Source organism: Trifolium pratense, linkage group LG1 (assembly GCF_020283565.1).
Source record: "Trifolium pratense cultivar HEN17-A07 linkage group LG1, ARS_RC_1.1, whole genome shotgun sequence".
Taxonomy (NCBI): domain Eukaryota; kingdom Viridiplantae; phylum Streptophyta; class Magnoliopsida; order Fabales; family Fabaceae; genus Trifolium; species Trifolium pratense.
Window position 1 is genome coordinate 27315634 of NC_060059.1, and position 14764 is coordinate 27330397.

At 35.2% G+C, this 14764-nt stretch overlaps 1 protein-coding gene and 1 pseudogene across 1 annotated transcript; both read left to right on the plus strand.

Moving 5' to 3' along the window:
- Nucleotides 1-87: 87 nt before the first annotated feature.
- On the plus strand, nt 88-10043 carry LOC123922597 (annotated as a pseudogene).
- On the plus strand, nt 9031-9926 carry LOC123891501 (probable inactive purple acid phosphatase 16). The gene is made up of 4 exons (XM_045941381.1): nt 9031-9035; nt 9160-9291; nt 9387-9555; nt 9717-9926. Exons 1-4 carry the CDS (start codon nt 9031-9033, stop codon nt 9924-9926), a joined length of 516 nt encoding a protein of 171 aa, XP_045797337.1.
- Nucleotides 10044-14764: the final 4721 nt, after the last annotated feature.

The window sequence follows — 14764 nt, forward strand, 5'->3', positions numbered from 1 at the left end:
TTCTTAAAAAATGCCCCGGACCCTCGATTGCGAGACCCTAATTTTTATTAGAAAAATAGGTTGGACAAAGCCAACACTAAAATAAAACTATGTAGATTGATTTGACCAATAAATGTATTGTTGCTTCGATTGAATTTCGTGGCAATTAATAGGAAAAGCAATTTCCCTTGTTTCGTATACACATACGAAATCGATCCTAACATAGAATAGAATTGAAAGTATTCGACATTTGTTTCCCAGTTTCAATCATGAACAATTTCACTATGTGTTGGGTGAGAGTGATATTGGTACTGTTGTTTCCGTTTACTCTTCTACTCCAACAAGGTAGTAGTAGTACTATAGAACAAGAGCATACATGTCCCCCTTCATCCTGTGGCAGAATATCAAACATAAGCTATCCATTTCGGTTAAAAGATGACCCAGAACGCTGCGGCGACAGCAGATACGAGCTATCTTGCGAAAATAATGTGACAAGTTTATATTTGTATTCAGGAAAATATTATGTGCAGTCAATAAACTACAAAAATTTCACAATCTGGCTAGTTGATCCTGGAATTCAGCAAGCTAATTGTTCTTCACTTCCTCACAATTTTTTGTCTCAATCTAATTTTACTGATACTTCTCCTGACTACTACCTTTTCGAGTCCGATCCATATCAAGCCACACGGAGTAGGGAACTTCTTTTTGAGCATATAGTTTACTTGAACTGTAGTCATCAAGTGACTAACAATCACAAATATGTGAATATTGCTCATTGCATCAACCTGGACGACTCAAAAGGCTATATTTATGCCATGGCAGGTGATTTTATTTTTATTCTTTTTTGCTTTCACCATCGGTTTAATCTGGTTCGGAGTCAATTCTGGCAGTTCCAGCTCCCTCCCGATCGCAGTTGCGGGGGATCGAACTACTAAATTCAGCGCCAATCACAACTAACGATCGGTCATGGCAGGTGATTTAATAGTTGAAGACTTTCAAGTTGGTTGCCATGTGAAGTTGGTTGCTCCCACTTCTTGGTTGGGTTTGGAGGACAAACATAAATTTTCATATGATATGATGCACAAGGCGCTAGTGTATGGATTTGAAATTTCATGGTTGGATCTTGCCTGTCGCAATATTCATTGTCATAGTGAAGATGATATTAGCGTAGACTGCTCCTTCAACACTACCAGCGAGAAACTTCAATGTCGTCCCATCTACTGCATTGGTTTTAACAATTATTGGGGCACCGATAACTGTGGTAAACTACATATTCTTTGATAATTTAGGAGTATTTATCTGAAGTCATTATTTTTCAGTTTAATGGATTATATTACATCGATCCATTTAAATAATAGGTTTAATTGCATATATTTCTCAATACAAATACTAAGACATGCAAAAACCATTAAAGAAAAGTAAGAAGTATAATTTTATTGTATTTTTATTAGAAAATTGTGTTTGACTAACATTTGTGAAAATTTTATTGTTGTGACCATTCTAATTAAAAATTGATATTTTCTTCCATTTTCGATGATCCAGGGACATGGTTCCTACTACGTTTATACGCAAAAAGTAAGAGTTTCTATCACCTTAATCTTATGTGCTTTTGTATATTAAATTAAAGTATTGTCTCTCATCTAGTCTAGTATGTCATGGAAATATCTTTCCATGCCTTCTCAATAGAATTTGGGGGTGGTGAAGAATATCAAGTGAATGCAGTCACGGTTAGTGGCAAACGGAACAATTGTAATTTATGGATCTCATTTTGATATAAGATCTCCACATTGTGCTAATGCAAGAGCCAACACACGCCAGGCCAACCGACAAGAAAACGCTACATCCGGAGGACCCGAAGCTCACCTAGAATAACAAGTAGCATCATCACCAAAAACGGTCAAGTTGATCGTATGACAAACTTATCCTCATCATTACCAGCATCTGGCCGTTAAGCCCTACAGAACGAAGAAGTCCATCAAAGAAATTTTCTGACACAGCCGTTCCAGGGAAATACCGGTGCCAATATTCCCTAGATTCAACAAGATCCACTACATGATGAAGGAAGCAACGACGGTCAAGACACTAACGACCTCCCAAGTAAAAACCAACATACCACCAGTGTTGGAAATACAACCAACAAACAATTTTTCGGTACGACAACAACCAAACGTCTTGGATCAACACTGACCTCTGCCAATCAATGTACGCGAACCACACAGAGCTGGAAATGGCAAGCCATTCGTCCAGGAGTGCTAGATCCCCTGCAAATTGAGGGAAAGACACCATTGACACCACCGTCACAGAGGAGACAAATACGGGGGATATCCCTCTCTGCCTCCAATAAGATGACATGGACGAAAAGACGACTCTTCGTCAGACTGCGGTCGACAAATCCTTTTTACAACACAAATTAATAACTGCAACCTCATCTACCCCGACGACCACATTGAAATCGTCGACATTGTGTTGTCCGTTTGGAATGCTAGAGGACCTGTCAAATGCTACATATTAATCCTCCGCTTGAAAGAGGATGCCATGCCATAATTTAAAGGCCTACGACTTCATTCTATTCATTCGTGGACCGAGCACTGCCGAAGGTTCGCCACTCATTTTACATGATCAAGGAGACAACCCAAGTCTATAGATACCTTAATTGTTATCAGACTGCCATCGACAAAACCTTTTTAGAACACAAATCAATAACTCTATATCTTGTTCCTAGAGAACTCCATAAACTTCTAAGTTTGGACAACTGCTACGACCTCACCTACCCCGACACCACATTGAAATCGTCGACATTGTGTTGTCCTTTCGGAATTCCAGAGGATCGATCAAATGCTACATATTCATCCTCACCTTGAAAGAGGGTACCATGCCATAATTTAAAAGCCTACGACTTCGTTCAATTCGTTCATGGAACGAGCACCGCCGAAGGTTCACCACTCATTTTACATAATCAAGGAGACAACCCAAGTCCGTTGATAACTTAGGTGCTATCATACAAAAGAAGGACAAATCCCTTAAGAGTTACATTAAAAGATTCAATAAGGTGGTCGTTCTTGTGAAAGGGAGTGATGTCAAGATGAAGAGCTACATACTCTGCCAAGAACTTTAGAAAGAATCAATTGTTTTGAAAGTGTCTGGCTACATGAGCCAACAAACTTCAACAAATTACTTAAAAGAGCCAAAAAAAAAACTATAAACTAGGGAAACATAGTCTAATTCGGAACGAGAAGATACACCCACATACAACTCAAAACATGAAAGGAGCGAGAGAAAGGAAGCAGATAAAGTGGAGAAGGAGGAAGCAGAGTGCGAGGAAAACTAGGGAAAAGAGTTACCAGTCGCAGATACAATGTATACTGAGTTATGGGGCACCCAATGATGAATCCCTCTGACCCTGCTTACGCGTAGACAATTCTTTGAAATATATGGGGGAATTTCTTATCCATTGCATTTGAGATGAGCATAGAAGCATAAACATGAAACATGATTCACCTAATAATCGTCATTTCAGTAGGATTTCCATTACCAGAGTAATCTTTCCGCAACTCCATTAAAAGAAAGCTGAAAGATATATATGGAATTCCTAACTGACTCTGAAGTAAAGAACCCATGGAAAAAGAGTCATTAGAATAATAGAATGCCTCACAAAAAAAAAAAGCAGAAAGCATCCAAGTGGTGAATGAGGAAGCAGAGTGAAAGGAAAAAAGGGAAAAAAGTTTATAGTCGCATAAGCAATGCATACTAAGGTATGGAGTACCCAAGGATTAATCCCCTCTGGCCCTTCTCACACCTGGACAATTCTTTGAAACTTGAGGATTTTGTTATCAATTGCAGCTAAGAAGAGGGATGAAGCAGAAATATGAATCATGATTCACCTAATAGTCATCATTTCAGGAGGATTCCCATTAGTTGAGTAAGCCTCCTGCAACTCTATCAAAAGAAAATTGAAAGACATAAAATCCACAACTAACGCTTAGGCTAAGAACCTAAGGAAAAATAGTCATTAGTCTTCCTCACAAAAAAGAGCATAAAGCATCCAAGTGGAGAAAGAGGAAGCATAGTGCAAGGATAAACATGGAAAAGAGTTATCGTCTCTTACGCAGTGCATACTGAGGTATGGGGAACCCAAGGATGAATCCCTCTGACGCTGCTTACGCCTGATCAATTCTTTCAAACTTAGGAGAATTTGTTATCCATTGCAACTGAGAAAAGCGAAGAATCAAGGAGCTAGAGGAAGGAAGAAATGATCAGAGGAAAGAAGCTCACCATGTATTCTCCAAAGAACACAACACCTTTTTACATAAAACACCGTCAACAAAGCCTTATGAGCACAATGCAACCAGTTTAAAAGCGAATGCTAACAAAGAAGCCGTAGATGATTTAGTTAAAAATTGATTATGTAATTGAAGCACAACTTTGGTTCTCCCGGTTCTCCCAAATTTGGTTCTCCCAGAAACTCATGTAAAAACTTAGTTAAAAATTGATTATGTAATTGAAGCACAACTTTAGTTCTCCCAAATTTTCCTCGACATAGTGTTATCTGCACCTCACCTAATCATCACTAGCTATGGCAAGATATTCCTTGGGACATGTGTTCCCTACTATGTACATAATGATTAGTGGTCCATAAACAGATAAAACTCTATAATATTTAGGTCTAACTACTACATACTCACTATTCACTCAAAACCCTAGGCAAGCTCTTCTCATTAGGGGATGAACCCTAGGACTATGTTCTAAACATGAAATATAAACAACAAATTTTCTTGTGTATGTAATTAAATTATCACTTTATCACTTATTTATTATTTTGAAAAGAAGATTTACCATTCTTTTTGTTACTTAAGTCAATTAATAGTATGATTATTTTATTACCATTTTAGTAACTTAATTAAGTCTATTTTTGTTCGCAGATCTTATCAGCTCTATCTGGATAGGTGAGTTCCTTATCCTTTCTGATGTGAAAAAAAAAATTCAATATGCATAACTATTTGTTATACCATATTAATTCGTTATTTAGAGTTTTTCTAATTTATATCAATTATTATTTTTATAGAGCAATCAAGGGACTCTGTTAGGGTTTAGGGATTCTCTCCTCTTGTGAGAATTTTATGGTTTCTCGAGTCCTTTGAGAGTTTAGTTTCGTTCGATCCATCCCTTTCTATCACAATCTTGTGCGCATTGATCATATAAGGTGTTAATATGGGGGATCTCAACCTAGGTGATGATGAAGGTCTAAGTTTCAATCTAAATGAAGGAAGTGAAGAGCAACATGGTGTCAACCTATGACTTACGGGAAGATTCCTAGCTACATGATCGTTGATGAATAATTTAGCAAGCGAACTAAACTATCGTTAAGTAATAATTAAATTCGTATCCACATGGATTATTTCGATTCCGACAAAACAGTTCTATCGGATTTAGGATGTAAATGCAGGGGGTATGCTGTGAGCATATTTTTTTTCTTCTCTTCCAACTACTCAATGTGAGACTTCTTGGATGAATATCCACTTTGACACAACATACGCTCCCTTCATCGACCTCTTCGCTTTGTTATCAACTTCATCCTCTCAAATATCATCATCATCATCATCATCATCATCATTGTAACCAACAACATTTGCAGAAGGAACGTTATTGAACCGCAAACTAGTCATAACAATAATTAAACACAAATGACATGATAATTAACCTCTCTTCAAATAATCACGTAGTTTCTCCCTCCCTTGATCGGAACCTTTGCTCCGATGTCAATTGTTGGGAAAATAATTGGAAAAAATATCCATACAATAAACAAAAATAAACAGAATCTCCACACAATAAATAAAACTAAACAAAATCAACTAACAATAATATTTTATTACCAAATCTGCAATTTTTACAAGGCAAAATTGCAACATATCAAACTATCACATAATTACAGTTTTCTTACAAGGACCAAAATTGCAAACCTTTTCAACTACAAATTTTGCAAGGAAAAATTGCAAACCCCCCTCTCATGACTCACAACTATCCTAGCCCTAAACCCATAAGACTAAAGTTGCCGTGGTGAACAAAACTCAATATAACTCTTCATATTTATAACAACTTCCTACATGCTCGATATGAGACTTTTTGGATGAATATCCACTTTGACACAACATCGGGGATCATCATATTTAGCCTTGAACAACCACATAAGTAAATTTGATATCACATCTGAACCCAAAACCTTAAGACATTAAATTTATGGGTATTTTCACTTATATAAGTGTTCAACATCTACTTTTCGATCCAATGTGGGACTCAACTCAATAATCTTCCCTTAAAGTGTGAGTCCATCCAATTTTTTATGGGTATGCTTCTCCTCAAACGGAAGTTTTTTCATCCACTTGCACCGTCGTTGGAAATCCATCAACGGGACACACCGCCTGAACACCTTGTTCAAGAAGACTTTCAACACAAGGATCCGGTTCGAACCCTTCGCCGAACCATCGACTCTAATACCACTGTTGAGTGATAAGGGGGTCCGAGAATCATCACATTTGGACCTTGAACAAACAATTAACCTCATAAATAAGTTTGACAACACATCTTAAGTCAACTATAAGACATTAGGTTTATGAGTCCGTGTTCAACGGTGGAAAAAAAATAGATTTATTGTCATGTAGACTATATACATCATTCTTAAAATAAAGATTTTTTAGATTCAATGAATCTAAAATTTTGATTCAGCACTTCTTCTCTCAGTTTTTTTTTTGCTAGAATGCCATATAATAGCGCTCATATGCGGAAGTCTATAATAATGTTTAAACAAAAGTGCTATCAAAGGAAGTCATTAGGTCTAATCTAGTGATGAGAAATTTGTGTAGTATGCTAGAAATTTGTCCTCAGCTTCTTTGAAAAAGAAAAAAAAAAAAGTGCTATCAAAGAATTAAGACCAACATTTAAATATATTACTTTTTATAAATGATAAATTGCATTATATCTCTTTACCACCAACATTTTATTGTATATCTTATTTTTCTTTGCATCATGGTTATTTTGGTGATATTACATTACAGGAATACTTGAAACAATAAAAAGACCATTCTCAGGAAATGTAGGCGAAAGCCAAAATAACTTTGGATTTAAAGTAGGACACTATGTTCTACCATCACTCTGGATGGCAAGATTTCTTTTTGGGGTGACATTATTTATTGCTTTGTTAATATACAAATGGAAAAAGAACTATTTGTCGATTTATGAAAGTATTGAAATATATCTACAACAACAAAATAACTTGGTGCCCATTGGATACTCATACAATGAAATTAAGAAAATGGCTAAAGGTTTCAAACACAAATTGGGTGAAGGAGGCTTTGGAACTGTGTTCAAGGGGAATTTACGTAGCGGTCCTTGTGTGGCGATCAAGATGTTAGGTAAGTCAAAAGGTAATGGGCAAGATTTTATTAGTGAAGTAGCAACTATCGGAAGAATACATCATTTGAACGTGGTGCAATTGATTGGATTTTGTGCTGAGGGATCGAAACGTGCTCTTGTTTATGAATTTATGTCTAATGGATCTCTTGATAAATTTATTTTCTCTAAAGAAGGAAGCTCAAGTATAAGTTATGGCCAAATTTTTGACATATCAGTTGGAGTAGCTCGTGGAATTGCTTATCTACATCATGGATGCGAAATGAAAATTTTGCATTTTGATATCAAGCCTCACAACATCCTTCTTGATGAGAATTTCACCCCAAAAGTCTCTGACTTTGGATTGGCTAAGCTATATCCTGTAGAGAATAGCATTATCACAATGACTGCGGCAAAGAGGTACAATTGGATATATGGCTCCAGAATTGTTCTACAAAAATATTGGAGGAGTGTCCTATAAGGCTGATGTTTATAGCTTTGGGATGCTTTTGATGGAGATGGCAAGCAGAAGGAAAAACCTTAATCCTCATGCCGAACATTCAAGCCAACTTTACTTTCCTTTATGGATTTATGATCAAGTTGAAAAAGAGCAAGACATAGAAATGGAAGATACCACTGAAGAGGAAAAGAAAATAGTAAAGAAAATGATCATAGTCGCACTATGGTGTATACAATTGAAACCAGATGATCGTCCCTCAATGAGCAAAGTAGTGGAGATGCTCGAAGGAGACGTTGAAAACCTTCACATGCCTCCAAAGCCAATCCTTTATCCACATGACACGGTTGTAGACGATCTAAGAACCAACTTTGACCAAACAATGTCGAGTGATTACACCAGTTCTTATGATTCAGTGGAAATAGCAACTGCTTCTTTGATAGAAAATAATTGAATGTTCACGAAAACAATTCTTGTAGTGAGTTTACCCTACTGTGTTTTACATTGAATGTTAGAAAACGCTTCCGCTTCATTTGATATCCCTAATATGTAATAATATTGAAATCTCATTCTATTATGTATATGGTGATTTGACATGTTTTATCATACAGGATAAATGGTGTGCTATTTGTTCTTCATGCTTAGTAGATTGAATAGCTATTCTAATGTTTGAAGCTTCATTTAGCAGGAACTAGTGGTGTAAACCAGTCAAATCGAGGCAAATACTTTTGACTTCAGTTTGCCGTGTGAAAAAATGAAACGCTCAAGTTTGACTCATTTATTTAAACAAGCTTAATTTCAAACGTGAGTTTGCCTTGTTAAGAAAGAGTAAAGCTTGAGTATAATTTTGGATTAAATACATCTCCACCGTTCGTAGGTAATTTGTTGACAGTTTGGACGAACTGTCAGAATAACAGCTAATAGAAAAAAAAGAAACCCAGTGAACACGTTGTAATTGCTCGCAAACACGCTCTTTATGTTTTCTGTTTGTTATTTTGTTCGGTTGGAACAACTGCCATGTGTCAATAGTACTATCGACCACCCATCGTCAGCCCCCATTTAGGACCGTGAAGGTTGCATAAATTTTTGAAATATACATTGCCTTGTTTGACAAGTTGTTCCAACTTAAGGCCATTAAGTTGCAGAAGATCATGGAAGGTCTTCCACTACTAAAGATGGTTCTTAATCGAGCCAGTAAGCATAGAATATAGATGATGTAAGTAAAATACAATGCCTTCATAACAGACTACGACTAGCTCAATAGCAAGTCATTGTTATAGACACGGATCAGATGAAGCAAGAGAGTTTGAAATGGTCTTATTTTGTGTTTAAATTTATAGTCAAGTCTCAAGTGTAAAATCAAATAAAATAGAGTTCCTAGATTCCGGTGGTGGTTCCTATCCAGAAGTCATATCTAGTGGCCAAGCAGAATGGTTTCAGCAGAAAGCTCAAGAAATTAATGCTGACTCCAGGTAGATATAAAAACTACTTTGCTTAAAAAAAGGTTTCTTTCTTATTTTCTTCCCTTTCTTTCTGCATAATCCTAACAGAACATATTGTATGGCAGGGTTCCTGAGATAATTTTCTGGCATATGCCAAGTAAGGCCTATAAATCGGTGGCTCCAAAGATCGGTATACGAAGGCCTTGTGTTGGTTCCATCAACAAGGAAAAAGTTTCAGCTCAAGAAGCTGAAACCGGTATCATGGATCTTCTTGCGAAAAGAACTTCCATCAAGGTAAGGTCAAAGCCATCATAGGTGCACACTACAAGCGTATTGCATAATAAAGTAGGTGTGGAAACTCTTAGTTTTCACTTGCTAATTGGACTCAATCTATAATAGCGAAGCGTGTAATAGCGTTTTTTGTAGATGGCACAGCTTAATTTTGATAATGGCAGGCAATATTTGTTGGACACAACCATGGATTGGATTGGTGCTGCCCATACAAGAAACTATGGCTATGCTATGCTAGGCACACTGGCTATGGTGGCTATGGCGATTGGCCTAGAGGAGCTAGAATTTTAGAGTTCACTCACAAACCCTTTTCTCTCCGATCATGGATAAGGATGGAGGATGGCAATGTCCACAGTGAAGTTGTCTTGAGCTGAAATTAACTCCATTGCTGCAACTGCAAGTTTATATTTGTAATATATTCATTGTATCAACATTACAGATAACTATTTTAATCCGTGAAATGCATGATGAGATAACTTTTTTTTGGTTTATATTGCAATGATATATGCGTAAAATTAATTTGGCAAAATATTTAATTGAATTACAGGGCCTAAAAACAAAAACACGCCAACTTACAGGGACCAAAAGACCATTTAAGCCTTAAAAAAAATTGGTATTATAAAATTGAATTAAATATGTTTGGCTTAAATGCAGTTTTACCCCCCCTATTTTGAAAAATGCGGAATTTTACCCCCCCTATTTTAAAATGCGGAATTTTACCCCCCCTATTTTATAATTTGTTGGATTTTGCCCCCCACCAAAATTTTGCACAAAATCTGCTTCTGAGCCTCAAGTTCAAAGCTACGCACAGAACTCAATTTGGATCAATAATTCACCAAACTGGTACCAAAACGACCGCAATCGAGTTAGTTTTCCACATAATCAAACTCCAATAAATTTGGAGTTACAGAGAGAGATTAATTACTGTTTTAGTGAAGGTCTGTTCAAATTAATTATCGTATGAAACTACAACTGGTATTCTCGTCATTCCTCTCACCCTGTAGCTCATTTTTTAATACTATTTACATGTATGGAAATCTAACGAAATTACCCTTGTTGGCATTTCAATTTCGTCGAATTTGGAGTTACGATGTGTTCGGTAGACGATGTTGAATTTGAAGATCACAAGTAGATTTCTGCAGAATTAGTAATTGGACACACCTTCACTAAAACGGTAATTAATCTCTCTCTTTAACTCCAAATTTAGTGGGGTTTGATTCTGTGGAAAGCTAACTCGATTACGGTCATTTCGGTAGCCATTTGGTGAATTATGGATCCAAATTGAGTTGTATGCGAAGCTTTGAAGTTGTGACTCGAAAGCAGATTTTTTGCAGAATTTTGGGGACATACCTTCACTTAAACGGTAATTAATCTCTCTTTGTAACTCCAAATTCAGTGGGGTTTGATTATGTAGAAAGATAACTCGATTACGGTCATTTCAGTAGCCGTTTGGTGAATTATGGATCCAAATTGAGTTGTACGCGAAGCTTTGAAGTTGTGACTCGAAAGTAGATTTTTTGTAGAATTTTGGGGGACATACCTTCACTAAAACGGTAATTAATCTCTCTTTGTAACTCCAAATTCAGTGGGGTTTGATTATGTGGAAAGATAACTCGATTACAGTCATTTCGGTATCCTTTTGGTAAATTATTGATCAAAATTGAGTTGTGTGCGAAGCTTTAAAGTTGTGACTCGAAAGCAGAATTTTAGGGGGGGCAAAATCCAACAAATTATAAAACAGGGGGGGTAAAAGTCCGCGTTTTAAAACCAGGGGGGTAAAATTCCGATTTAATCAAAACAGGGGGGGCAAAACTGCATTTAAGCCAATATGTTTTTAATCCCTACATTTTACTCTATGGTCAAAAATAGTCCCTACATTTTTTTTATGGTGAAAAAAGTTCTACATTTTTTTTCCGTCAACAACTTTGGTCCCTGCCGTTAATTTATTTAACGGAAAGATGACGTGGCATGATGTGGGCCACAATTTTTGATTAAAAAAGAAAAATAAATAGATATTTATTTATTTCAATTAATGAAAAATAAACAATTTTTTTTATTCTCCAGCAACTCAAACAAATTTATGAACTTCATCCCCTCAACCATAAACTCAAAATAAAGAAACTCAGATAATCAAATTCAACAACACAGAATCATTTTATCGTAAAAAAATTCAAACCAAAATATAACTAAACTCAACAACACATTAACACAGTAAACATACACCATCCAAACTCAGGAAGATGAATCTGGTGGTTGGAAACACCGAAGAAGAATTATAAGTGCCAATGCATTATGCTTTCATGCATGAAGAAGTGTAGTTTTTTTTTTTTTTTTTTTAAAAAAAAAACCTATAAAAGCTATTGTTGATATTTTTATATTATAATTGTGATCCTTTTTGGAACTTACATCTGGATGATAAATCGGTAATAAAAGAACAAATTGAATTTGCTAATTTATGTTTAAGTGTGCAGGACTATAAAAATTTGCATTAACATATTCAAGAACACATAATATTTTGAAGAGAAACTGAAGTTTTGATAAGAATGGATTTAATATGTACTTTAACTCCAGGGTATATGGTTCGATCCATGGAAGGCAAAAATTCCACTAGAGAAAGGAGTGGAGAAGATCGTGAGGTGGAAGTGCCGGGACCGCCTAAGATTGTCCCTGGGCTTTTACAACTGTCGTTTACGCCCGAAATCAACAAAATAATAAAAATGTAAAGAAAATAACTGAGACAAATGAGAGAAGAAACATGAGAAGATAAATGATCGAGAATGAGAGAAAAAAAATGTTCAAATTTATACATTTTTGGTTGCTTGTGATCTGCTGAAGCCATGTAATAACTGGCTTTGGTGACCAATAAAAATTGGTCACCGTCCAAGACCACCAAGACCATTGACTATATTATGACCGCCAACCAACATTTAATAATGCAAACTCGGTAATCAGTTTATCTTGCGAATGCAATTTTTCCAAAATTTATGTTTTTACACACTTGCAGATTAAGTAGCGAGAGGGTAAAATTAGAAATGCAGGGACGTACGAGAAGGACAAGGCGCAAAAGCAAATTTTTGTTTTTCTTATGTTGGGAATTTTGTTAACGTTGTATACTCTTCTTCTAGTAATCGCATGTAAATGCAATGGGTTGAGTGTCCCTTATATTAATGTTAGAATTTTTCAAAATAAAATCTAAAATAATTGTTGTTTTTTCCATAATTTAATTTAATTTTTTTTCCTAATAATATGTGACATAAAAGATATACTTAAATCATTTTATTTTCTAATAATAGTTGGTTTCAGGTAAGAAGGTCCGATAATTCAGATTTTGATCGCAAAGTAAATAAAATTTAGCCAAGATTATTTCGAACAATTCATGAGTTAAACTCGAATTCTTCCGAACAATTCCTTATAAATGGAATTCACTGAACCACTTGAACCAAATGTTTTAAACTTGAGTTTTTTATGAAAAATGTATGCCCCTAAGAGAGTTAATATTCAACTTTGCTTTTATGTTGTCCAATATCTTTTGAATGATGATTTCTGTATGATTTTATCTATTTAAAATTTCTAAATAGTTCTGATATTTACATATTAATTAAATGCATATACTTTAGATATTAAGCAAATTAAGATACTCTATATTTTTTTTATACATAGATGAAATGATCGGTCATTGAAATTCACACACACAAAATGGAAAAACTAGGATTTGAACTTCAGTCATAGCGTCAAACGTAACAATTTCGATATTTTTGTGAGTTACTCCCTCCGTCCCAAATTATAAGGGAAAATAAAAAAATCACACTTATTAAGAAAAAGTAAAACATGATAATTTGAAATATGTTTTTGTGGGTTTTTCTTGGAATAAGTTGCATATGAAGATGTAAAACCAATTTTTATTGGTTGTTGTTTATTGAGAAAAGGGGAAAGAGAGAAAATTAAATGCAATTTGCATTTAATTTTATGAGAATAAGGGAAAAACATTCTTGAAAATAATTTTTTCCCTTATAATTTGGGACAAAAAAAATGGGCTTTTTTCCCTTATAATTTGGGACGGAGGGAGTATATATCAAACTATGATCAGCATAAATTACTGTATGATGATGATGATGATGATGATGATGATATTTGCAAAAGTTACAAGATATTATTGTTATTATCAAAGGATATTAATCAATGAACTTTAACTAGGAATGAAGGAAAGGCACTTATTCAATATTCATGAGACTTTGCTTTCAAAAAAATAATTCTAATGGTTCAATTAACATGTTTGAGATGTGTCCCGGTACAAAGAAAAGCACAACTAAGCAAGATTACATAGATAATCTAAGTTTGTTGTTGGAATTTTCTCATTATTAACATGCCTTGTTGGGACATTGAAACAGCACAAAAGTCACTTTTTTCTTCTTCTCATTTCCAAAGACAAATTCTGAAAAAATAAATTAAAAAGGTTTGATTAAAAGTCGTTGAATTGGAACCAGAATTTGTATAGAAAATGTTAACCAATAGATGCAAAATAAAGAAATGATACAAAGAGGGTAGGGTTACAATGGCATAATGTTACAAGAAAATCTATAACAATACTACCAATAGTTAGTTGGTTCAATGATAATTGGCGTTAGACTTATTATGGTTGATTACGGTTCGATTCCCTGCAACTACAATCTAGAGGGGGCTGAAATCACTTGATACTAAAACTGAGCCCAAAACCAAATTAGGCGGTCCACTGGACTGAATACAGCTAGTGAAAAAAAAAATAAAAAAAATCTAAGAATACTAAATGTAAAAAGTAAAAACTTGGGCTGGTTTTCAAACACAAAAAGTAAAAACTTAAATGACTTACACCCTAACCAGGGCTGGTTTTGGGCCAGGGCAAGGCCCTGCCCTAACTAAACTACTTACGGTCTCTATGAAACCGATACCATGGTAGTTCAAAATATTTATTGATGTGCTAACTAACTCTACTACTTAGTTGGCTTTTTCTTTTTATTTTCTTCACTGACTAGCATGCATTATTATTGATAATATAGGTGCAATCCTCTTTGTGCTTTGAAAAGTCACTCTCAAATACTATTCTGTCAAAAGTCACTCTCAGATGACATGCTATTATTTCACAAATTACATTCACCATGCATGCATGAAGCATTAATTTAACCCACTTCACAAATGGATAATGCCCCCTCTGCCGAAAGCATCGGGTTATGTTATG